This window comes from Lagopus leucura, unplaced genomic scaffold (genome assembly GCF_019238085.1).
Source record: "Lagopus leucura isolate 7727_CA_CO unplaced genomic scaffold, USGS_WTPT01 Super-Scaffold_100009, whole genome shotgun sequence".
In the NCBI taxonomy this organism is placed as follows: Eukaryota; Metazoa; Chordata; class Aves; order Galliformes; family Phasianidae; genus Lagopus; species Lagopus leucura.
Genome location: NW_024962266.1, coordinates 18,270,350 through 18,297,685, shown reverse-complemented (window position 1 = coordinate 18,297,685; position 27,336 = coordinate 18,270,350). Strand labels below are relative to the sequence as shown.

General features: G+C 36.1%; 2 protein-coding genes across 7 annotated transcripts in view; one reads left to right on the top strand and one right to left on the bottom strand.

The window, feature by feature from the left end:
• The window catches only part of AK5 (adenylate kinase 5), an 85,245-nt gene extending 81,374 nt beyond the window's left edge, over positions 1-3,871 (top strand). For both annotated transcript variants that reach the window (XM_042873115.1, XM_042873117.1), the window contains one exon: positions 2,514-3,871. In XM_042873115.1, coding sequence (XP_042729049.1) covers positions 2,514-2,618 — 105 coding nt within the window. In that variant the 3' untranslated portion in view covers positions 2,619-3,871. The remainder of the gene's footprint in view (positions 1-2,513) is intronic.
• Positions 3,872-5,727: 1,856 nt separating this feature from the next.
• The window catches only part of ZZZ3 (zinc finger ZZ-type containing 3), a 55,416-nt gene continuing 33,807 nt past the window's right edge, over positions 5,728-27,336 (bottom strand). For 2 of the 5 annotated variants that reach the window (XM_042873111.1, XM_042873110.1), the window contains exons 4-13: positions 21,067-21,205; positions 19,515-19,662; positions 19,314-19,432; positions 18,963-19,034; positions 18,665-18,766; positions 17,687-17,782; positions 13,107-13,259; positions 9,847-10,005; positions 7,417-7,517; positions 5,728-7,066 (exon numbers count right to left, since the gene is read on the bottom strand). In XM_042873111.1, the coding sequence (XP_042729045.1) occupies positions 6,922-7,066; positions 7,417-7,517; positions 9,847-10,005; positions 13,107-13,259; positions 17,687-17,782; positions 18,665-18,766; positions 18,963-19,034; positions 19,314-19,432; positions 19,515-19,662; positions 21,067-21,205 (1,234 nt within the window). In that variant the 3' untranslated portion in view covers positions 5,728-6,921. The remainder of the gene's footprint in view (positions 7,067-7,416; positions 7,518-9,846; positions 10,006-13,106; positions 13,260-17,686; positions 17,783-18,664; positions 18,767-18,962; positions 19,035-19,313; positions 19,433-19,514; positions 19,663-21,066; positions 21,206-27,336) is intronic. The other 3 variants (XM_042873113.1, XM_042873112.1, XM_042873114.1) reach the window with 3 other exon arrangements.

The following is a 27,336-nucleotide window of genomic DNA, read 5'->3' as shown; positions in this document are numbered from 1 at the left end:
AAACTGAATCTAGATCTTGCTTTTGACATAAGAACATAGCCTTGAATAACTTTGAAAATAGTCATGGTTCATGAGTTGTTTTGTAATCTGAAGAATACAGTTTTCTCTCCTGGAATTGCAGAGCGCCACTGATGCTGTACGGGCTGTGAAGTAGTGCCACATTAAGTTAGTTTTGTACTACAATGTTATGTTAGCTTTATGAACTGGACTTTTGTTATTTGGGAGGCCATCACAGGAAGCACCGGGCTGCCATCAAACTTGCCCATATTCTTTCTACTGTGACTGTTAGGAAGGCAGCATTCCAGGCATAAAAGGGCAGCAATTTCCAAGCTCATTAATCTGATTTTTCCCCACAGCTGCTTAGACCTAGACCTGAGTATCAATCCCAGTTCTAGAAAAGGGCACTGAGACACCTGTGCACTGATGAGGCTAAGTTGGTTATCCAACTGCATTTATGGAATTCAGCTGCATTTATGGAATAGAGATTAAAAAAGAAACCAACATATTAAGAGAGGAAAGGATGCATATATTCATCAAATACGCATGTTTATATACATAAACGTAAGTGTATGCAGAAATTGTATGTATGTATGTGAGTTATTTGATAATCTATGTAAGCTCAGACATAATATAAGTGAAGTATCACATTTAGTACTAAACACTTTTCTGCACTTTTCTTCACTATCGGAGCTGTTTAGGAGGAGCCACCAAATGCTCACAACAGGCTGGCATGCACCCTGCAGCTGCAGCACAGATAACCATTACTTGCAGGAGCTATAGAGAATACGTTCGCATTTTTTACTGCCTCAGGCTCAGAGCTGTCTGTTCAAGGCAGCATTCACACAGTGCTGTTTAATTCCCTGCAAGCCACAGCCCCATTATGTCAGCTTTCCAAGAAGAATCAGAGGAAGAGGAGGGCAGCCATTTCCACAGACATGGAGATAACATCTTGAAGAATGCCTGCCTAATGTACCAGTTATCAAGCCATAATCCCACACGCTTCATCCAACTGTATGGCAGAATCATTCTGCTGTGCTACGCAGGTGTGACTGAGCTGAACAGGAACAAAGTATCTGCCCAGGCTGACCTGGTTAGCCTGGCAGGGAACAGGCTGTCTGCCATCAGGTTCACACTGCTCTCGAAGGATTAGTCTCACCTGGTTGTCATCAGACCAGAAGCATGTGGGTTGAGTGCAAATGGCTATACAGGAGCTGGCTGCAAGACAATGCTGGGTCTGAGGGGAATTTCACTGCCTATTTCAAAAATACTCTCCTTGAGTTTGAAGTTCCTTTTCCCCTGCAGAACAAAGAGGTGGCAGAAAGCACGATGGGCCGGAATGTTCTCTTCAAACACGACAGTTGTCTGGCATCCTAGCTGGCACCTTGGAGATCAAAATGCAGCACATAGCTCAGAAAAACGGGCTTCAGGCAACTTGTCATGGATCTAATTAGAATACGTGCAAATTACGGCATGCATGCGTGGAACACCACGCGCAGCAAAGCAGAGAGGAAACAAAATTTTGGGTACAGAATTGCCAGACCACCAAGGAGGAACTGTTCCATGTGGGAGGAACTGAATACCAACTGGGTGCAATGAGTACGGTGTGCACAGGCAGCAGGAAAGCTGCTTTTGCCACTACGGTGAAGACAAAAGTTCACCTTCCCTAAGCACTAACTAGTGGCATAGGATGGGCATGAAACTCATCGCCCAAAAATCCTGATGCAACGTTATGTTTTGTAGGTAGCACACAGAAGCATCAATGGCTGCAAGTGATCCCTGTCACTACAGTGCAGTACACTGTTCCTCAAACAGAATAACAGTTTGGCCTTGTTTTTGTTTTTGGACTCAGTTCACAAAAAAAATAACGTCAACGTCCTAGAGAACTTCAAGTAAAAACAAAATCTTTGCATTATAAAAAAATCCAAACAATTTCAACAAAAGGTCATACAACAAAATGAATGCTGCCTAAGGCCTAAGGGAACCAGAGCCAATTCAGCAAACTTGAAAACACAAAGACCCAGAAACAGACCCATGGCAGCTCACTGTCCTTGGGTCAGACACAGCATCTCACACTCTGATGCTTTAGACGACAAAGAATAAATTAACAAGTCAATACTATTCATTTAATAGCATAGCTTCAAAGTTATTCTATTAAGGTTCTTTTGGAGGGTAGCACACGTTAAAATAGTTTCTGATGATCTTTGAAAGTTTTCTGTATATCAAAGGTGTCATTTTACTTCAAAATGAGTACTCTGGATAGAGAGCTTAAGCTCCCTCATTTGATCAATGCTCTTTGCTCCAGACAAGAGAACTTTCAGATTCTTCTCATGTCAATCTGCGCTGGTTGCTGATATGCATGGAAGTTGTTCCTCTACACTGTTCATAACATGAAACAGAACTTCTCTTTTATACTAGACCTGTGGTTTTTGGTTTTTTGTTTTTTTTTCTTTGTGCTATTTTAAGATAATCCTTTATAACGTAATCAAAAGTATTGCTTTTCGTCTCCTTGACAGGTTGATGCAGAAGGAACAGCAGAGGATGTTTTTCTGGAAGTCTGCAAGTCAATTGACTCTTTTCTGAACAAGGAAGAAGCAGCATTTTCAACAGAAACACAGTAGTGGTGTGTACACTGCGTGTGCACGTGGCAGCCATGAATAAAATGCTCCTCAAAGCAATACTGCTTTTTTGGGAGATATCTGGAATTTGTGCATGTGGTATGTTATTTTGGATGAAATCTTCTCCTCCGTTCAGACAACACACTTAATAGGAAGCAGCCTGTATGCTAACTTGCACTAAGAACCGTACATTTCATTGGTTGTTTGCTCTTCATGGGCTAAAAGCAGCATGGTGAACAGAGCTCTGGTTTGTATTTCATCATCTTGTATATTTGATGGGAAGTCAGACACGTCGCCTGATCAGCAGTGAGCTCTTCAACCACTTACTCACTGTATTGTAGAGCAAGAATGCTGCATACAATTTTCTCATTGGTTATTACTTTGATTAACACTATTAAATTTTTGTGGTATCACTTAGCTTGTTCTTGGTTTCTAGTGACTGAATCTGTTCTCTGTTCCATCCCGCTGTAAGACAGCTGGAATTAGTCAAGCTAGATGTTTAAACACAGTTTCCAGCCATCCCCAGAATGTTGTTATAACAGGAGTAAGGAAAAAAAATAATGAAGATATGACTGAATATGGTGTCAGTCTGCTGACCCACTGCCACAGAGCAGACACCACGTTTGAGACAGCCCCATCTTCTGTGAGAAACTGTGGGGTGCTAAGAATCATGGCTTCCTAATTTGGTAGACTGAGTTGAAAACTGGTTGCATAGCATCATTAAATGTGCAATTTGGTAAATATTCACAATAACAGAGTTTTAATATATTGAAGTCTACACAGAAAGTTGACCACGAACCAGTGTATGAAGACGCTCTTAATCTACGAAAAGATGACAAATGCAAAATTCAGATCATCATCTGTTGTCCTGTATTGACATTGCCAAAACTTTGAAAATGACAGAGGAAAAAAAAAAAAAAAAAAAGGATCAGGGATTATTTGATTCATCTTGCTTGCTTTTTTAGTAGGCTACATCCATAATATGTGCAAAAAAAAAAATCTGTAAATATTCTATTGTATTTCCATTAAGTTGACTGAAATACTGTAGCATTTCTTTGGTTTACTGATAACTAAATAAAAGCTTGTTTGACATTCCTGTCAAGTTGCACCCTTTACTGGAACCGCTGGACACGTTCAGTTGAAGCGGGTTGCATGACTGCTCTCTGTCAAAGTTGTACTTGATGCGGCAGATTTGTATTTTTAAAGTTACTTTTCTTGTAATGAGGACATAATACAAATAAAACATACAAAAATGAGAAGTGATCATTTGTTATAATTTATGTGGGTTTAATCCTTTTTAAAGCACAGTACATAACTTGAAAATATAGCTCAAATTAGCATGCTTACAAAGTAGGTCCTTTTTTCACTCAGGGCAGGTTCTTCTGTTTTCTTTCTCTTCCTTGCATTTGCCCTGTAAATGCTAATTCAGTTATTTTTCAAAGGAGTGTACTAGGTATGTTCTTATCCTTCACATCCAGGATGTTCCTCCATCCCTGGGTCCTTTTATAGACTACATTTTACCTCTGATGCTCTAGGAAATGCTTTTCCAGCTCCAGAACAGTGGCATTACGTGACCAGTAACATCTGCAGTACAACAGCTTTAAGCAAGTGACTTTCATAATTTACCAGTTGGAAAAAGGCAGGTTTTTCTACAACGAGCCTCAAAGCACCAGCAGCTGTATTGTGCAGTACTTAAGAAAAATAAGATTAAAAAAAATCTGCAGCCACCCTGAAGCTGCCAATTCATCAGGGTAGCTTTTTAGAGTAATTTTTTTGTTACTTGTAACGACAACACAGCTTGAAACGTGTGGAGTATCATTATTGCCAGGATAAGAATAAAAGCAAGAATCAGCTGCTAATTAAAAACGAATTAAAAAGGAACATTATTTAACATACAGTTCCAGTTTACTTCTTTCTGCTTTTTCTGGTCTTTTTTTCAAAAAAAAACCAACCAAAGAATCCCATGCTCAATCGGGCACATGTGCATTAGAAATCTACTTGCATTTGTCCATAATGTATGCAAGAGAAATAGCTGTATATGCATGCATATGGAAATATCAATATTTATACACATTCAATTAGAAAAGGACTTATCCAAGATGCTTCTTTGCTAAGCGATTCAGATTTCAAATTCTCCTTCTGCTTCCAATCTCATTCAAAACACAATACGGATTTTCTTCTTCCAAAGCTATCTCAATCAATGCCTGGATATTTGCATTTAATCACATGCTCGCTAATTTCTGCTACTTCCTTCCAATTATTTTTTCAGGATATCAACAGAAAAACAGATTGCTGCAGATTCTCTCCCTCATAATACATCTCCACCTTACGAACAGCATAAATGGTCTCTCACATCCCCTCATTGCACGAGAGATTTTCAGGGCTTCTTTTGAATTAGAGAGGAAACTGAAATACATCTCGTGAATGTTTCTGTTGTATTTCTAAGGTTTATTAAATTTATCTAAGTATACAAGATATGTGAGATGTTTACACAGGATGCTTGCTCAGTGTTTTAGTAACCGTACTCTATTACCTTCTAAATGGATTAGATGCTTAAACTTACTTTTCTCTGAGGCAGAAAATGACTACACCCACATGTCACTGCGAAAGCTAACACTGATCAGGCTATAATTAAAGTTCTTAGGTGCAGCCAGCCAATTACCCTTCTTATTGCCATTTTAAAGTCAAATTACTTGGAATATTCAAGTTTTAAAGCAACTGGAAGTCTACTACAGTTATAAAATAATCAAGTATTTCTGAATCACCAGCTATACATTTCAATAAAAAATATATTAACTAAAGATATGTCACAGTAATTACAAAGCTTCTCAGATGATGGCATACAGTGTACCAAAGCTACGTAAGTCTGATCTGCTGAAATCTGAAAGAACCAAGTACGAATAAGACAGGAGAAAACTAAAATGCTAATCCTGCAAAAGGCAAAGCACAGTTCAGTGGGTGCAGAACACCACCGGTTCCCACTGAACTCACAGCAGAGGAAGGTGCTGTCATCTTGCAGGTCTGCATAGTGAGTATTTGTCCTTTTCATGTTCTCGATTCTGATTAAAAAGTCAAAACTACACAGAAAGGAAGTCACAGCAAGCATTCTATATATAAACAGACTGTATCCACATAGTTTATTTCTCACAGTTCTCCTGACAATTGAACATTATTTAAGAACATACTGTATACACAGATAAGAAGAAACATACAAAATGTTTTAAATGATGCACAACAAAATCCAGCAGTATAAAAGAATGCATGTGAACCCTTGCTCACTGCTCAGGCTAAATTTAATCACTGTTTAAATAGTAATAAAAATACAATCTTTCATGGATCTTGTGCAGACTACAAAAGAGGAAAAATTATTACCATATATATGATTTATATTAGGCAGTTTTCTTTGATGAGTTGCACTAACAACTCCAAATACAGAGGCAGAAGGCTGTGTATTTTATTTTAAAGGAGTTAATGTTGAGTATTAGAGACTTTACACAGTTACTACCACTGGCACTTTTCACCATATTTTGTACACATCACATGATCATCTTATATAACATTACATTTAAAAAATATATCTGAGTGATAATTTTATAACATTCACACACCATGAGCTGGTTAAGGAAGCATTGCCACAGTTGCCTCCCCTAGTGCTTCACTGTTGGTAAATAGAGTTCATCGTGGTTTAAAAATAAAAATAAAAAAAAATTGAAAGTCAATGTGATTAAGCAGCTCCCATTTAATAAAGGCCTGTAACCAACCATCGCTGAGACAGTGAGCATTTTTTAGAGTACATCCTAGAAGCAAACACTGTCATTGGTTAAAACCTTGCCTAAAGAAGTCAGTTACTGTGCTGAAAACTATTTCACAACAAAACTGCAAGCTACTAAACTGTTTTTTATATAAATACTTCATCTCCTCTGGATCTCATTATAACCGAGTTCTTCAATGCCTTTGGAATTTACTCTATCTTCAATGTGTGCTCTCATTTCTGGCTCACCCTTTTGTATGTTTTTCTTTTGTGTTTAGATTCACCACCTAAAAATGACTAATGTGGTGAAAGAAAAGTCTCCCAGTGAAACCTTCTGCACACTAGGAATGTTCAGCTGCTGTTCAGTCATCTAGGACCATGACAGCTCAAAGCTGTAGTTTGACAAGTACACCCAGGAAGCTGTCATGCCGTGAGCGACATTTCAGGGAAAGCAGACAGTCTTTCCAAAATGTGCACAGTATTAACAATGGTGCCATTGTTATTTTTCAAATAGTATAGTAAGCCCAAGATCGTAGATCTGCTTCCCTTCCCATGTCATCTATTTGCTGGAAAGTAGTTTGGGTCAAGATAATTGTAACTGGTGCCCTGGGACATGCAGTAGTCTCTGTCTAAAAACGTCTCTGCTCTGTAAATAGGTTCTAACTGATGATCCTCCTTATGAATCTCTGTTTCATGCAGACTGCAAGGGAAAGAAAAAGATAACAGTTTAAAAGTTAAATACTTCCTTATTTTTAAGTTTCAGAAATACTGATCACATTTACAGGGTCATACCAAATTTGACACTGAAAAATTATTTCACAAATTACAATTTCCCCCACTACTTAACAGTACTAAACTGAATCTGTCCACTGCATTGTTATTTAAATATTTCTTAAGCACGTCCTAGATGCATACCTCCCACAAATATATGCTAAAGAATCTTTCACTTCACTCAACTATGCTTGAGTAGATACCCAACAGGCACTGCAATTAAGCCACACATATACTCATGTTAATTAGAAAAAACAAGTAGAGAAGAACCCTACTCACCAGTCGGAACAAGAGTCACAGAAATCCAAGGACATTTCTTGAGGACAGTCTTGGCAGTGCCACCGAACACCCTGAATAGGTTCAATTCCGCAGTTATCACACTGTGAAGCAGATTGAAGAGTACTGAAGAAAACCAACTGCATTCACTTCAGCCAGTAACAGTATATATCAATATGCCACATATAAAGGCACAGATGTAGGTCGATTACTGCTTGCATGCACAGCTGAATTCTTCTCCTCGCAGACCATGTGTTCATGGATAAAGAAGTCCTCATACTCAGAGACACGTCCTTCTCCCTGAGGACTGATCAACCTTTCTCTTTGCTTTGCTTCCCACTACCTGAATGCCCCACACATCGACACTGTTCTCCTGCTCAACAAAAGCACACCCAGTCCTGCCTGTAGTCACTGCTTATCCTCACATGGCTTAATGATGTTTCTGTAGCTTAAGTCCAACCATGTGAAATATCTTAACACAGATCCACTTTCCCTTCAGAGCAGGGAATATTAAGTGCAGCTAAATGGAAGAAGAAAAGAAAAACTACAAACGGAACAAGAAGAGGGAATGAAAAGTTCATGACTTTGGATAGGAGGTGCAGAAATGCAAAGAGATTCGATTTTTAAAAAGATAAAACTTAGAAAATAGGACTTTGAGGCAAGAACTTCTCAAAATCTAATCCAGGAAGAGTGCTGCAGGGACAGAACAGAAAAGGAATGAAAAATGTGGAAGCAATCTTGTGCTCACTTAGCTTATTCTCCTTCATTTAGGACATGAAGTGCTCTGAGAGAGCTTTGGGTACCATCTGCGAAACTCACTTGCAGAGCAATTTGCTCCTGAGCCCAATCAACTCAGGGTTACAAGCACCTTACTAAGCAACTGTCACAACTGTATTCCCTGCTTTCACAATGACAGCTTTCAGAGTGTGAGGGCTGGTAAGAAGGAAGTTGTAAGCATACTTAGGACTTTTCTCTGAAAACAGAGAATTCAATATAATGCTATATTATAATAAAAAATGAAAAATCCAGCTTCAGTTATCCCAAGTTCAGAGTCAAAAATAATGGAAACCCATAACCCTTCTGTGCTCCAGCTTCCTGCTCCTCTGTGAATCAGACATAATACCGTACCTTTCGTTTTATTAAAAAAAAATAGTATTTGCAAAGTATTTTGATACTAAAGCGATGAAAGCTGTAAAAAGCCCACATGTGATTCAATAATTCAATATTCAAAGAAAAGAAATTGAATAATGTGTTCTAATTGAGGCTGAAGGCCATGCAGAACTAAGTGTTCTGAAGAGATGCTTATTAGGTGACTATTGTCCAGACCATGTACTAAGCAAGGCAGCACTCCTGAGGGAAAACTGTATATAATCATGTAATTTCATAGATTATAATGCATATTAAAAGCAAATTGGAGTTGCAAAGAAACTTTCAAACTTTTAATGCTTGATAGTATATAATGCCAATTTACTTTTCAGTATTATTTCATATAAAACATTATGCAGAACAAAGTACTTATTTTGTTTTCTAGAAGGCTGCTCTACCTGATCAAAATCGTGATTTTTTTCTTTTTTTTTGAACAAAACCACTAACTTGAAGGAGAGAGGAAACAGGATGAAGCCTCGGCAACCTAAGACGATTAAGTCTATCGGTGTCAACTAATAACTAATTTCAATCTTTCAGTTATTTTGAACTGAACTTTAAACTGTATGTTTTTGCATTCTTATATGGATGGTTACCAGAAAATAAATGTAGCTGCCTAATACTTTTAACATGGCAAAGAAGCTGTTCCAACATAGCAAACCGTCGCAACAAAAACATCTTGCAAACCAGAAAACCTAATTTAGAGAATCTTATAGTTTCATATAGTTTATGACATGGCTGACACTGGGACAACACACCATTTCAACTCTGAGTTTATTTTCTCAATTTCATATAAACATTGTTTTACAGAACTGTTTCAACTTCCGCAAACATTATTTGAAAGGAATAAGAAGCTGCTACCTTCTCTCTCTGCAGTGAAAAACAAACAAAACAGTCACTCTCATACTGTCCTTTCATTGGTCTAAGGTGCAGGAAAAAGAACTCCAAAAAGCAGAGTTATTATCAGGGAATCACTGGAAAGACAGAGTGTAATGCCAACATAGAATTCTGTGGTGTTAGCTGTGGACTTTTATTTTCATACTACAAATGAAGAGAAGTTTGCATGCTTATTAATTTTCATACAGCATTCCACATACTCTGTGAAACCTGAGGTACTGGAAAGAGTGAATTACCTGGGTTGTTCTGAGTGAAGATGAGGAAAAGCAGACACTGAACAAGAATTACGAAACCACAGTTGGCATCCTAAACAAAGCCTTTTTAGGAAATTCCAACCGTGTTATCTTTGAAGATTTCTCCTGTTACTCAGCAGAGTGCAGAGCATCGGCTTACCTTGAATCCCACATGCTGCACAAATCCACTCTCTGCATGCATCTGCTGTAGTTTTTGTCTCTTCAATTTTTTAAACTCTAACAGTTCTTTGTATTCAGGTAACTCACGATAAGTTATTGGAATACTCTCTTCATCCTGTTCATGGTTAAAAAAAGAGAACTACTACTTACATTAGGAATATAACTAGTAATATATATTATTTCACAAATCACTAAGTGTAACTATCTTCTGAGAAAAAGTTGGCAAGATATTCTGAGACAAATTGGAAATTATGATTAAAAACACAACAAAAAAAATACAAACAACTAACTTAAATTTTATTCCGAGCTACTTATTATTTGCATTATACCAAAACTTTACCACGCTAACAAGTTTCTTTTGGTGAATAGCTTTGCTGTCAGGTGAAGACGACAGCAGTGCCTAACTTTAAGTTCTATATTTATATTGGTACGTCCTATATTTTTATTTTTGAAAGACCCATAACTCAAGACAGAATCAAGCTTTAGCTATATGTACTTCTCAATCAATAAAGCCAATTTTAACAGTATTAGATTCTCACCTTTAACTGTAAGAATAAAAAGTGGTGAGAAATATCATTCCATGATTTTAAGAGCAGAAGTTTCAAACTTATTTCATCTTGTGACCACTCCTAACTCCCTTAACTTCACGCTGCCTTTTAATAGCTTGAGAAAATGGATTTCTACTTTCCCTAAATTAGAAAAAAAGTTTGTATCCCTATAGACAGGTGCGTACAATGTTGAAAAAGACTTATAACACATTCTTTTTTTAAATAAAAAACACGATTTCTGATTTTTCTCCTTCAATTTTCTTCAGCAAAGATTGAAGACCTGTATGTTATGAGAAGACAACTTCTCACTCTAATTCACAGGACTACTTCAAGATAGCTATTTAATTGCAGCAGCTGTACTTGGTATATGTTAGATGTCTTCAAAGATGCAAAGTCTGTATGGACTATAATGGTAGGCATGTTCAGTTATGAAAAAGAATTACAAGTAATCATTCTCTGAATGTAGCCTTATCTCAATTCCCTTTTAAAAATCTGTGAAGCTTGAAATGTCTGCATTATTTAGTAAGTTTACTGAAGGAAAAGAGGGAAAATGGCATGCTGTTTAGTGTCAACTATTTTTCTAAGGGCCATATAAAATATTTAATTGTAATTCTGAAAATACTTAGAGGACCAGACTGCAAGTACCCTGAAAAAAAAAATAAATGAGGTTAAATGACACAATTTTATTGTGATAAGTTTCACCTTCTTCCTATTAAAAAAAAAACCACCATTTACACAAATAAGTTTTACTAAAAAAAAAGCCTGGAATGATATAATCATATATTGAATAAAATATGCTACAACAGCTCCTCATGTGGACACTTGATTCTGGATTAGTGCATTGTATTCTAGAATAATTAGACCATTCACACCATGAACTGATCATCACTGAAAGTTAAATTCTCTCTTTTGAGAACAGTGTCTTCACTTGAGAATAATTAATTCATACTACAGTGATATTTGAGGAATGGTTATGCCAATCAACTGGTAACGCTCAGACAAAATCTTCTGTTTTTACAAGGAAACATTACCTGGTACTTTTATTGTGAAGAACTCAGAAAAAAAATTTCCTATAATTTTCCAGCTACACCAAATATCTTCTTGACCACGTCAGTGCGCAGTGTAGTATTTCTCCCTGAGATACCAGCTGTCACTAAGAGACCTGATTTGTTGGACTTGATGATCCCTGAGGGCCCCCTCCAACTTGGATTAAAGCAGACTCCAGTATATTCACTTTGATTATAATTCACGATCTCTTTTTCCTTCTATGTTGCTTTTATTTTGCATTGATAATGGGGATCTTTCTGATAACTGAGCTCACCTGTGTCTTTCTACATTACTGCAAGCCAGAAATATATCCATCTGGAAATGCTGCACTAGTGAAGAAAGAAAAGATTAAGCCAAATTTGGGGGAAAATAAAAAGAAAATGGAAAAAAAAGAAACCAGGGGGAGGGGGCACACATCCACCATTATCACTGCAAGAAAGTAAAACAGCCATTTCTATCAAAACAATGCAAAAAAATCTTAGTTGCCCCCTATTTACTAGAGGTAGGACACCACAGGAAAAAAACAAAATGCTTTAGGAAAATATTAGGAACAGAGAGAATAACTACTTCAAAAAAAAAATACAGGACAAAGGACTGTTTGATCAAAAACTGTTCAATTGAGATTAATAATGGTAATAAAAATTAATAGTGATCTGCAGCTCTTCTAATCTGCATTTTTCTTCCCATGCCTTTTAAGATACATATTGGAATAAAAAAATTACTGGAAATGCCTACACACAAACAAAAAGACCATCACAGAGAGAAGACAGAATATGAGCGAAGATGCAATTTAAGACTGAGCAATAGATAAGGAAATTTAAGAGTTTAAGGAAGACTCTGCAGTGCACATAAGAAAAAAAGTCAGCAAAGTAAAAGAATGGACTTATCCTGGGTGGCCTTAATGCTGTTATTATGCAACAGGTTTTTCACACACAAGATGGCTCTAGGCTCACCAAAAAAACACTACAAGTCTTGTTCTTTGGTCTAAGTGCAGTAAACCTGCAGTGATTCACATCAGCTGTGAACCTCATCAACCATCTTAGTAGTGGATACACTACCCCGTATGCATGCATGTAAAACTACAAGAATGTAGACGTGCATTACTGCATATGATAAATTAGGAAACTGGAACACTGCATGATGCAATGACGCGCTGGGATAGGATATCTACCGGAGCTTGCCGCTTGAGACTCAAGTCTGTTAGTTCATGCCTTGAAGCAGATGGAAAAAAATCCATAATTCTGCCAGTGAAAGAAGGCAAAAAGCAACCACCAACAGAAATTTTACCAGGACTGTATGCAACGCAGCACAGCATTAACTGGAATCGCATCTATACACTTTGTGTGATTTTAAGACTGATCTTCTGTCAGATGACTTTTTGAAACTATATAACTAAAATAATTTAGAAGCTGTTTCACCACAGAACTCCTTATTACTTCCTTTTCTTCCTTTCTGATTTGGTCTAAATTTCCTGCAATTGTGGACCTTTATTGTAATGTGCTTGCAATTCAAAATAGCTCATGAATCTGACTATAATACTTCTGTGATATTCATTTTATGACAGATGCTTAATCCTCACATTATTCATTTGAAAAGTTTAGATGACAGTAAAGAATATATTCTCTGACTGATTTAAATGACATACCGATACTTCCTCTTCTGCTGCAATATCCATATGGCTGTGAAAACTGGATCTGTCATCATCCTCATCCATATAAACTGGAGGCTCGTGCGATGTCATAAAAGTTGAAGGTTTGAAAAGATGTTTATTTAAAGGGTGCTGCCGTCTACTCGATGACTACAGTGGAAAAATGGTACATTTTAAGACATCACCTGGTTACCATTTAAACAATCCTTATACAATACAACCTTGTCAAGAAGTCCTTCCTGCACTGAACAACACTGCATCATCTTTCCCATTGTGATTACTTATATCTCTGTATCACAGCTTTGTATAGTCTCATATTATGGAGTTTTTTTCCCCAATAGGAAGTGAAACACTGCTCTAGTAAAAACCTATCAAGAAATTGCTCGCATCATAAAAACCCAACCATCTAAACAAATGAGATAACAGAAAAACAGAAAATAAAACTGCCACGATTTTAAAGACTGAGAACTGAAGTGCCAAGATAATAATGACTTCCAAATCTCAATGGACACTGCTAGTGTGGGACTAAACAATTAAATGCTTTGCACACAACCCCATGCTTGACACATCATCAAATTCTTAGATATTCCAAGAACCCAGTTAACACAAGTCTAGACTAATTTTGTTCAGATTTCTTTTTTGAGAGAAAAAGCTAAAAGCAGTTCGTTCCACCACAAAAGACACTTCTACAAGTTAGGAATAAATGCTCTCCAAAGGTTCTTTTTCATTGCCACTGTCTGGAAAAGGAACCCAAGAAATGTCAGAAGAGATAAATTACTCCATTAGCGTGCATCTGAAACCTTTCAACTGTAATGCTGTCTGAAGGTGTAGAATGCACAGCAATTTGAAAGTAGATTACTTAAAGGCACTTAGCCTTTATTACATATTCCCCATGGAGGAATATTTAATACCAAACAGAAGAATATTTAATGAATGAAACTGACTCAACTTTTTACTTAGCTCCTTTCCAGACTACCTTTTAAGCATCTTGATATATTCCATAGCTTAAAAAAAAAAAAGCGTGAATCAAAAACTCTAAGCATGAAAAGCATTTCTTTGTGTGTTTTGTAATTACAGGAGAGAGGACCGTCTTGCTCTTTGTCTAGGTTCTGTCATATAGATAAAGCATAATAAATATTTAACATAGTTATTACTTCATCTTTTATCAAGAACTTGTATCCCAGAGGTTCCTAAAACCAGTTACAAAGCCATTTATTTGAAGAAGGTTTCAACATGTAACATTATTTTAAAATTGTGTATAGTTTAAAAAGGCAAAGCAATTATATTGGATGAAATGTAGCTATGCAGACAAAAATACCAAAGGAACTGAGTCTAGCCCAATTAACTTGTAAGGAAAGATACGAAGCAATAATGGTTGGAAACTGGTACCTCATTTATGCAGGAGAATTACAGTGCACAGAATAAAAGTGAACACTTTGTTTTAAGACTGATGTTGAACCACTTGTGCTGATTTTTTCCACCTGCCTTAAGATCACTGGCTTCCTATGCTTTGCTTCCTTTCTACTTTCCTTTAAGATACGTGCTAGAACAATTCCACCTGTAAAGTTAGGCTGTATCTCAGTCTGAGCTGACACAGTGATTTAAATATTCTGTTAATATAAGGAAAACAGATCTGTATACATAGAATCACAGAATCATTAAGGATGGAAAAGACCTCTAAAATAATCATGTCAAACCATCATCTACCACCAATACTGTCCATTAAACTGTGTCCCTCAGGGCCACATTCCCACGGATCTGGAACACCTCCAGGTTTGGTGACCCCACCACTTCCCTGGGCAGCTGTGCCAGTGCATCTCTGCTTTTACAGGGAAAATATTTTTTGTAATGCACAACCAATATTAGATCTGAAATGTAAGAAAGAAAAATGTATGTCCACACTTACACACTTGCATTATCTCACACATGGTTACGGCCTGCAATTTAACCAAGGATTTGAATTCTTTTTTTTTTTTTTTTTAACATCATTCTGCTTTTTAACACGATTCTACAATACTACCTACAAGCAGACAGTTAGAAAGAAGTCATTTTTCCTTTGGGAAGTGTATCTTCAGGATTAAGCTTAAAAGAAGGTGAAATAATGACGGAGTATTACAAGCATTACATTAAAAAAATAAGTCGTAACTGAATAAAGGAGTGCTAAATCACTGGTTATGCATTATTTTCACTAGTGGCTGGCAACAGTTAAACAGAAAACTGGAGTATCCTGCATAACTTCATGTACCATGTATGTGAAGAGACATTACGTCATGAGTTCAACAAGATGTTCAAGAATGAAATAGGACTCTCACCTCCCCAGTAACCATTTCAAAAAAGCAGACTAGGTGATCCCTATGGAGAAACCTCCTCGCGTGAAGAGCCTCTTCCGACACCAGTATTTACATTAAACATAACAAAGCCTTTTAGTCCCTCAGAAATGCGTACTTTAAGAATCAGCATCCAATACTTACACATCTATTACAGGCAGTAAAGCAGATACTGCCATTTATGGCATATGTATATACTCAGAATCAAAATAAACATGAGCACAGCACAAGCACAGTCCAGGCTTTCAATACCCCCTTGCACTTCCTTTCTGCCATGATATCTTATTCTCTACTGGGAATAACTACAGTCTGATACAATCTGTATTGTAAGTAGACAGCTTATGTTAGTAGACTGAGAAATCAAATCCCCCACATACATTGTTTGTTACATTTTTTCATCTGTTGTGTAATTATATTTTCTTTTTAACATGAGTTTCAAATAGAAAATGGAGAAGCTACCTTGCTACAAATCAAGGCACAGTGACCTCATTCTTACAATTCAGTCATAAGAATAAAGGTATTACTCACATTGCAAAAAAGGACATAAGTGCTAGAGTTGTTCTACATATAAGCTTAAGAAAAAAATCTAAGTTGGCAGCATTGCTACTGTAGTTTGCAAATGTTAAGAATTTTATAAAATATGGTTTCTGTATTTACTGTGCTGTGTATGTAAGCAGAACAGCATAAAGAACTTCACGGATTGCTGTTCAAATTAGTGAAAAATACAGTTAAGAGTCACATGTGTACTGATTAAGTGCTCCTATTATTCAGCAAACACAGTGATCTGCTGCCCTGCAGCATTTCTCATGTTCAGTAATAAGTCTTCCCAAAAAAAATTAAGAGGAAAGAAAACAAGGGGTGGGACTAAGGTTATTTAAAATAGCAAGGTGATAAATAGAAAATAAAAGACTGTTTTCAGAAGGAAATTTTCACCCTCTTGAAATCAGCCCCCAGTACAGTAAACCGTACAAGCAATGCACAAGTAATACATGAATCTCACTACAGTATTTAAGGTATCAGCGTTTGCAGCTGGATTTCCTTTTTTTTTTTTTTGTTCCCCTATCAGAATGCAATTTTCCAAGAGATGAAGCAGCAGAATCATGCCTCTGTTTATAGAGTAGAATGGTAGGTTAAAATCCTGGTGAAAGTAAAATGGCATTACATTGTTAGATGGCGCACTGGAAAATTTCTGATAAAAGCACTCCTTCTTTGCAACAACTTCAGAGAAAACTAGGAGATAAATGTTGCACACACCCATTTTAAAGCACTATAGATACACAGTGGCAGTTCTTTCTATCAGGCTTGTCTGACAGCAACATCAGGTCCCAAACTTTCAAGGAATTAAGTCTGTAAATGTTTGCTTTTCAGAAGCAATGTGGAGCTTACTCTATTCATTATCAGGAAACATCAATGCAAAAAAAAAAAAAAAAAAAGTAATGTTACTCCACAAACTGCCATTGTGACAGGTTTTAAACAACCTCTTTAAATATAATGGTAACAGCGACAAAAACAAGTATATACACTGAGACCGCTCTCTTCAAACATCTAGAGTTCTCTTTAGTACCCAAGAGAAGAACTACAAGACTTACATCAAAAGATATAACTGGTCAGCACAAAAAATCTAGGGTCTTTTCTTTTGCAAATTAAGAAGATTTCTCAGGATTGTATTTTCTCACCCTTTCCAAAACCAGGAAAAACACTACATTTTCATGATAATTTCTATTAACTTCCTATTTTAATGGACACACACCACAAATCACAATAAAACACAGCAATTCAGAATTAAGTCTATGCCTGTGTTAGTTTAGTATGGTGTTATATTTAATTTTCTATGGTTTTGTTAATTAAAAGATGACTATAGAATATGATGTATTTGGCTCCTCATCTTCTGCCAGTATAGTTCTCATTGTCCCTTTCTAGATTAATTTCAGTAAACTTACAAATGAGGAAAAAATACACCCAAGATCAATCCTTCGGCCCCGTTAGCTCTGTCTGCAATCTAAATGCAGTGTTTCTCTTTTCTGATACTTCATCTCCCCAAGGTAATTCAATTAACAGGGGTTGATGTGAAATTAGAATAACACCCAATTCACTCTATATTTGCTAATGTTAAAATAACAGATCAAGAAGTACATTGGTGGAGCTTGCGAGTAAGAAAGTTGTAATCAAGACTAATCAAATCCATTGAAATAATTAAGTTTCAGTTTGCACGCAAATGTAACAATAAAAATGGAATTTCTGCTGTCTCACCTTTTTTGAGTATAAATATAAATTTGGAGTTCTTCCTGGAACTGGAATACCAGCTTTAGTCAGTTTAATAAAATATTTTTGCACTCTACTGGCGACCTAAAAAAATACCAACATGCAACAATTGAATGTCAAATGAAATATGACAGGCTTTCACATCAAATTTTTGCCAGTATCCATTACACTGGCTCACAATATAAAGACTCCAAACTATCATTTCCAACACTGCAACAACTACTCTGTTATATATCCTGTAATGCTACATTTGTCATATTTCCAGATGCTTTGAAGCTTTCATAGCAAAAAAATCATCTTGTTCAAAAATACACATGGAAACCAAACAAAAGCAGTGATAAAGAATTTAAGCAACTTCTTACCTGCTGAAATTAAACTTTTTCTGTGTTAACAGTAAACAGTAACACATAAATTATATACTGGTACCATATAGAAAGTTCTTCCACGTTTTATTTATGAAATGAGCTTCATACATTTTAATTTGCCACTATGGAAAAACATTTGCATAAATACAGATATCACTAGAAACTATGGAAAAACATTTGCATAAATACAGATATCACTAGAAATGAAGTAATGTTTTATACTGAAATACTTAATATTCCTTAATGTGAAAGCACACTAGCTAAACAGAAGAAATTAAAATACTACAAAAACAAGACATCAGCATTTTTTCTCGTGGCCAAACTGGAGAAATTATGCTGTTTTACTGAAAAAGCTCCTAAAAGTCAGTCACAGAAACACTCAGTGTCTCTACTTTTGGCTTCCTTTGTGGATGTGGACACCAATATAGAACCAAATCTGTGATATACAAGTATTAAAATGTGTGCCAATTATCAAGATGAGAAATAAATTATTCAAGAGATGAGAATAAATCCAGATACAAATTTTTATCACGCTTTCTAAAAAGCAATTAAAAATATTATCAATGAGAGGGACTCCTCCGCAAAGCGTTCTACTTGTTACCTGCTTAGCTGTTCTATTTCCCAGTTCATCAGCTATCTTCTGCCACCTTCGGGACTCTACTTCCTCTGGTGGATACTTCAGAAGCAACTGCTCGAGTTTTTTCTAAATCAAACAAAAATCAAGAGTTAAAAAAAAACACAACCTATTTTAATATAGGCATGAGTTGTCAAAGTACAAGTATCTATATATATGCGACTTTAGCTTCTAATTACTAATTAAATATTATTACATAATTTGTTTTTATTATTATCATGTATGTTATCACTGCTACAAAATAAATAGAAAGGTTTCCTGTTACCTGTTCCTCTACAGTCCACAGTTGGTTAAAAGTTTCAGGTTTGGTCTCATCGCAGAGTCGCCCTCTTATCATCTGTTCAAACAGAGGACATAAAATGGAAATGGAGTTTAGAAAACATACGGCTAGGATACTCTGATCCTCTTCCTACCAAAGTAAAACGAAATACAGACCAATTAAATGCAGGGAAATTTGAAGTAAGTTTTGCCTAAATAATTAAAAAAAAAGTAAACAGATTTCAATACATGCATGAACTTCATGACCAACTTTAGCATTTGATGTGGAAGTTTAAAATATTCACACAGTAGTTTAAAAAGTTACTATTTTATAAAAATTTCCTTTTGTGAGAACTACCTGTGGACGACTGCTTGTAGAACCTTCTGGACCATCACTTAAAGGCAAGACAGAATATGAAATTGACTCTCCATCTTTCTTGGGATCCAAAGGACTTTTTGGTCTTGCAGGTATACCTACTGGAGGGAACAAAGGAAAGGGTTAATTAAATCTCCATACTCATCTCTTGCTTTTTGTAACATACATTTTTTCTCCTTTTACCTTTGTCAAAAATCAACTTTGCTCTTCTACTGTTACGTTTTCGGTTTTTGAATTCTCTCTCAAAGTTTCCAAGGCTAGTGGTGTATTGGTCCCAGGCAATCTCAGGGAGTTGAACAACTCTCTGAGGATATGGAAGACCCATATCAACCTGAAAAAAGAAAGTAAACATTGAAAAGCAATATTTAAATTAGTTGAATATCCAAACAAATAGCTACAAATCCTAAAAAGTCACGAAAACCTGATGCTGCCTTTTAGCTAACAGCAAAATTGAAAATCAATATTTTTGAAGTGCCATGCAGCACATAGTTTGTTTGTTTTTAAGGAGAAGGTATCTTTCAAGAGTAATACACAACAGTGCATATAAAATATGCAGCGGCACGGACAATGATGGCTTATTAAGGTAAGACTTGAAAATGTGTGTTTCACAGTTGAAATAAGGAGTTCCTGACTTCAATTTCTCATTGCTGTCTGACTTTTGTTCAGACATACTTTTTGCCTAGGATCTGTACCTTTCTCAAGATTAAGAAAACACAGGAAACCACAGGACTTCAAGTTTTATCGTCTGATAAACCTAAACACATCCCATCAAGGAATTCAATGTATGTTTTACACTGATTTTGCTGTCTTCTACATAGAACACAACCGTTGCAAGGGTCACCAATTTGACGGCCAAGCTTAAGAGTATCTATTTCCTTGGGTTCAGGCACTCATATGCACCAGATGCTTTCAGCTAGCATTACTACTTCCTACATGATACAACCATTATCATATGTAACCTATTAAGTCTTGCATGCTATAAGTTCATCTCAAAATGTAATGGATAATAACCACTGAAACCAATGGGCTTAGAGAAGACCTCTCTAAATCTACGTCTCTACAAGCATAGGGTAAGGGCATCATAAGATACCTATTTCATTTTCCTCTGAAATACAGAATATTGCTGCCAGACAAGAAGGGGAGGCATTTGTCACTGGCAGATGTAGGAGTGAAAAAAATACTCAACCTTTAAACCTTTTAACATCTGTTTGTTCTTTTTTTCTTTTCACTTGAAAAAAAGATCCTTACTTATCAAAATTCATTCTCCTCTCTCAGACAATGTTTCAGTTATGTTATCCAGCACTCTTCTAGACATACTTTCCAGAGTTCATTTGTGTTTTATGAACTGTATTTCCCTCTCTTTAAAAACTACCCTACCAAATTCACTCATAGTACAAGACTTAATTCCTCTAATAAGAAAAGTCCCAAATTCTTCATCTGAAGTTTATGACTTGTAGATTTCAGGTAGTCCTAAAATATTCCTCTTACAATTAGAAATTTTAAAATTACATTTCTACATAAGAAAAAAAGGAAATATATCTAATTAAATATTTGAGCGCTTTCTCTTACAGATTTGATAAGCAAACAACGGGCCATTTTTTGCTCAGCAGACAAAAGGCTTTAGAGTCCTAATGCAAGTTTATAAAGAATTCCAATTTCTACAGATGATGAATCACTAGTTATTAAAAAAAAAAAAAAAATCTGAGTAAGACTTAAGAAATGCCCATTGAAATACCTTCTTCTGGAGTCTTTCCACAAATCCAATAGGATCTTTCAGTGCTTCTCTCTGGTGTCTGCCTAAACTTTCAAGGTCTTGAACTGCTTGAGTACGTTGAGCCTCGAGTACAGCAATCGTCTGTAACAGTCTCTGATAACTACAGAGACAAAGGAAAACATCTCACTAAATTTGTCTTTAAGAGTGAACCTCCAAATCTAAATACTAGCCATGATTATCTCCTAGTATCTAACAGAATTCATAGCTTATCCGAAACAGGTGATAGGCATTTTTACTGAATTATATAAATAACTGTCTCAAAATTATTTTAAGTAGATGAATTTATATAAACCAGTAAAAAAACAGTGTTACTATTACTACTAATACATTGAGTTTTTTTTAAACCTAAATTCTGTACTAGCTAAAACAATGCTACCAAGGACACGCTTCTCATATTCTCAACAGTTATGCTCTATATTCTTCACTTAGAAGAAAAAAAAACCAACAGAATGATACAATTTCACTCACTCCAAAATAAACCACAAATGATTCTACTGCAAAAATTCAACATTGCACTCAACCACCTACAGAACGTATAAGAATGACTCTTAAAAACTCCGCAGCTAAACATTTCAGAGAAGCTTCACTTCAGAGAACAGAATAACCATTTGCAAACGTGACAATAAACCACTGAAAGAAATTTACAAAATAAATACATACAGGAGAGATTTCTCTAATAATACAGAGGTTAATTGAAACGTCAGTGTTCCCTCAAATACACCATGCTTGATCCCCATGCAAATCTGATTTTCTATTTAACAAGTATGCTAAAGATCACTTTAAGACTCACATCTGCACTCAGTAATGGAGGCTGCCCAGACTGTCTTCTGTAAAGCTAACTCAGGGCAGGAAATCACACAGTCTTACAATAAATGAGTAATTCCTTTTATTAGCTTTATAGGTATGGTTGTCCACTTCAGATCACAAACCTGTGACACCTGTGGCCCCTGTTGTTATAAAACACTACATATCAATGCTTTCAGGAAAATGCTTTCTGACATTTAGTATTACAACTACGTTTTAGTTTAATGCAAAATGCAACCTAGTGCGTATTAAAATCAAGTAAGATCTATTTACTACTTAACTATTTCAGTAATATCTTCTTTCTGTTCCCTTATTGCTAAAGTAAAAAGAATCTTAACGCAATCATTTCCACACATACTATAAAGAGGATCCAGAGGTTTCAGAGTAATGCAAGATTTTCAATCCACTACATTGGTAGTTGGGTAAGCGTGGGGAAGTAAACAGCTTCGAGGCAAAATACAGGCTTCATATCATCAAGTGTATGTGTTTCTGCCCAGACACTGCATCACCTCAGAGAAGGTAATTTTCTTTCCACTTCTGTGTAATAGCTGAAAACACAAACTATAGCCACGAGTTTTTCAGCTTGAAACTAAAGTGCTGAGTTCATTTAAAAACAGCGTGATACAAATCTCTTATGTATTTCTTATTTAAACTAGTCCTCACATATTCAGGTTACATTTAATTGACACCTGAAATGCTCATTAAATAAGTAGTGAGGTTATTCTTGAACATACAAAATGATTTCAGAAATAAGTTTTGTGATGGTATACATCAAGATCGGCCTGAGACAACACTGCAGCTCAAGTTGTTATGGGGGCACACAAGTAATCACAAAACCTTCTCTTAAGTTTTTACCAGTAACTTCTGATTACTGCTTATCTTTGTGCTGGGCAACCTCCGCCCATCTCAGGTGCCCTGACAGTACTTGTCTGCCCTGTACACTCTAGAGAAGTGAAAGAAAAGCAGGCTAATAAAAATATTCAGGGAGATGAAGGACAACAAAAAGCCTTTTCTCCATCTTCAAGTAATGCAACTGCTGCTCAACCTTTGGAGTTAACTCCAGTCGTAGCAATGGAGTCTCAAACATTTGCAGTTGATGTAACTTCAGTTACAACTTGTTACAGTGGCTCAAGAAAGGCAGATATTTAATTTCCTTATTTATTCAAATTGTATTTGATTGCTTTCAAAATTGAATGGAAAAAAATAATCATTATATTCAACACAGTTGCATACAAAGAAGGCAAAAGGCAATCAAATACATTTTACAAATGCTGGTTTCAATGAGGATTCACATGGCACGGAAATTATCTTAACGAGGTGGCCTTCATTAATTAAGTCTGAATGGAAGAAGAAATTGCACTTAGGAGAAGTAACAAACAAAACAAGAATACTGAAAACTAACTACTTCTTAAAGCATTCAGGTGACTTCAGTTATCACTGATGAGAAGTTCAGTGGCTCACAAATGATCCCACTGGTCTTCAAGGAAATACATAAAATGCTACAGCAATGTCAGAATCAATCACAAGCATTTCACATGATGCTGATCTGCCATAACATAGCACTTTTTCATAAAGTACTTCAGGAGAGAGGGGGTTTTGAGCAAACATAGTTCACAGTACTTTTTAATACTTCTGCTAAAGAAATGTGTTTACTTCAAGCTACTCCAACTTCTGTATTTGGTTTTTAATGAGTGGTTATTTTCTGAAGCATTGGAATAGGAGTGCAGGTTTATTATGTGAGTATCAGACTTGTTTAAGTGAGGGAAAACGTGCATCTTGGGGTCTTATTTTCCAAAGAAAACACTGAAAATAATTAACATTTTCCACACTGAGGTATGTCATATTTGCTAAGTACTGAAACATTCTTTTAAATTCTAACACAAGTTTTTAACCAACTGTATAACAGCTCACGAGTCCTTTACATTTCAAATCACTACTGTTTTCATATGTTTGTACAGGCTTTTAGTTCTGTGATCCCACACAACTGCAAAAGAGCCAAGCATTTCTCTGCAAAAATACTAAGTGAAATAACACACAGTCAGCATTTTCTTGAAGTCTGTCTGTTCTGGCATAATACTTCTACCAGGTTACCAAAAAAAGTGCATGCATGCACATAATTTCCATGACAGTTCCAAACAACAAGAAAGTAGCAAACAATTTTACCATACAGCCTGCAGGGTTTTCTTTTTTGTAAACAAACACAACAACTCAAACTAATTCCTGAAGTTGTGAGCCACCATCCTCCAAAATCTAAAAAGCCCAGAGAATGTAAAGGTATGGGGCACAGAATGGAGAAAGTTACTGCAACCTGTCTCCCCACTGCTGCAGAACATTGGCACACACCAGAGAGGTAAACCACACAGCCACCATCTCAGCACTGCCCAGCTGCAACCACGTAATTTTGTGGTCCATGTAATCATGGAAAATGATCCCACATTCTCTGCTAAAACAAAACAAAGTCATATGATTACACATCCGTTACCTAAGGAAAAGTGCAGCCAGTCTAACACCTACCCTGACGGAAGTTACACTTTTCTCAGTTGAAATTACTACATTTTTAGGACGTAAGCCTGAAGCACAGTTTACTTTGCAGGAAAATTTTCATCCTACACAATGTATTTCCACAACTCACACATGAAATGGCTTAGCAGCAGCCTATACCAGAGGCCATGTCATTCTGCATATTTAAATAAACTCATGTCAGAGTTGCACTAACAGTCAGATGCTAGTTTCTGGCCTTTGAACATTTCTTGAGAGGAAAATATACTCTAAGTCTTAAGTGAATGAGTTCCCTGAGAAACAGACAGCATGAAATGAAGATTTTAACTAATCTGATTCACATCTGCAAACTGGATGAAATTAACGAGTGAAGCTTTTCAGTTAAATCATATTAAAGTAACGTGAAGCATCAGTTTTGTCCTGTTAGACAACGTAAGGGGCAGATGTAAAAGAGTGGCAAAGCTTTCTCTGCAAACAAACTCCCTACAAAGTCTGAATCCACAAACACTTAGGAACACTTGAGAAAACTGTGAGCCACGTATGGATATTGTCTCATCCATAAAAAGGAAGTTCTATTTCAAGTATCTTTATCCAAAGTAAATGTACACATTAACTCAGTATGCTACAGTGCACTATCGGCTGATTTGTCATCATGAAATACTGAAACATAATTTTAAGGCATTTTCTCATCTTTAAGGTGGAGACAGATATATTACATCCATTCTCCCCTAATGAAAATAAATGGAACTTATAGAATGAAATCCCCAATTCCAAGTTCTAGTCTCTATTTCCTAACATGAACTTCTTCATCTTTTTCAACATTTGATGACTATATAACACTCTCAGTGATACAATAAATACTCTCACATTTGCTTATCTTTATAAGCAGATGTAACTTTGATCACTCCAGTTTCACAGCATTCAGACAGACTATCTTACAGACATAGAGGTGAGCACTCATCGCTTACCACTTGTTTTCAGTACAATCAGTTGTGGATTTCAGACACTTCAGATGCTATCTCAAAGTTACCTCCTTACTGTTTAAATATATTTATCACTATTATCACTATTATCACTGTTAGACTATTACTGAAAACATATGCAGTATTTGAAACTTGTATTTTCAAGAACAGTTACCTATCATTCATTGGGAGGCTCTGAGTAAGTCTTTGTTTTAGTGCCATCTACTGGCACTGTAGCAAAATGGATATTAAAATGTTCTACTCAGTCAATTCAGATTTTGGAAAAGTATCAGCAGCTCAGAAAAAAATCCTTATCAGGCGCTAAACTAAGAAAGGATTGGCATATTAATCTGGTTGCACTGGAGGACTGAAAACTAATGCAGAAAAAGTGTACTCCAGTATTAGTCTAAAGTTCTTGAAAATATATTTAGAATTTCCATTTTAACTCAAGGCAGCTTCCTGGAGAAATTTTCTAGTCAAATAGAATCTTCTCTTTAAAAAATAAAAAAATGGTGGGTTTTTGTTGCTGTTTAAAGTTTAGATCAGAATCATCAGACAACTCAGCCAGCTTTTAAGCTTCATCTAAAATCTTTGCCAGTATCACAATATAGAAATTTAAACAATGTACCTTTTCCTCACAAATTACTCTAATGTCCAGCAGAGATTTTTGAAAATCCATTACTACAGTGGGGAAGAGTGCTGAGATTCCCAAGTGAGTGCAAGACTTGTAGAACACACCTGACAGCAACATGGAAGCAAAAGAGACCGATGAAAAGTGGCCCTTTTCTGACAGCCCTTCAGAAACAGAAAAGCACATAATCAATATGGGCATACATCAACTCCTGTCAGGACAAAAGCACCTTTACCTAAAGAAAGCAGCACGTGGTAGGTTTTTCCTTACTAATACTATGATACTATGACTAAGATAATTGACTTGGCCAAACTTTGCAATCCATAATTAATTTTTTCTTCTTCTACAACTTGATTTCTTTATATGTACAATAATTCATTGTACTTTCTATATCCATAGATTATGTTTCTATTTCAAGGCATTTAAAAGACTTCTGAGATAAATAATAATCAACCCATACCTCCATTTTATGTAAAAAACAACAACAAAGCCTACACACACAAGGCCAGTTCTCCATGTTCACCCTGCTGATAACAATAAAAATTGCAATTTCTGAACACCAGAATGAAGTTGTAATAAGCACTCAATTAAAACAATACACAGTCAAGAAGTACAACAAAATAATTCTTCTCAAAGGAAGAACTTAAAACAAAAACAAATACACAACAAAACAACAACCATCACTAAACCAAAAAACTCTTCTGCAGCCTTTTACCTGGATGCTAAAGGAACACCATTCCACCCTTATTTCAAAGGCAGCCCAAGGAAACAGTTACATGCTCCTTCTAACTTCCTGGCTTTCTATTTTTAAGCATTTGATCAATATTTTGTTGGTTCTGAACCTCTGATGTCCCTTTCTTTCTGAAGTTTTCATCTTTGGCTCAGAAACAGAACATCCACACCCATGCATTTCTGTAGGCCTTGCTCTTGTCAAGAGCTGTCCACCACACTCAATAGTGCTTACTATTAGCCACACCAAACCATCCTTAGCAAATAACTGCATTTCCAGCTAGTTTTCAAACTTTCTAGTAGCACTTATATCTCTGTGCCTCTGAATGAATGTGTAACTTATTGCAATTTTGTCAACACGAAAAGGTTAAAACATCAACCATTAGCCCTCCCCAAATTAACACATTAATATAGCCTGCTGCTGATGTTCCTTTCATATAAAAGTATTTGTGAGACAGTCATGAGTGGGGAAGATGCTGTAGGTCTGTCATTCCTCTATTTTTGATGCTTGAAGTGGCATGCAGAAACTGCAGAAGAACTCTTTTTCTCACAAGAGGCATGAAAGGGAATACCAACAGCACACTTTCAACTATTACTTCTTCCTTC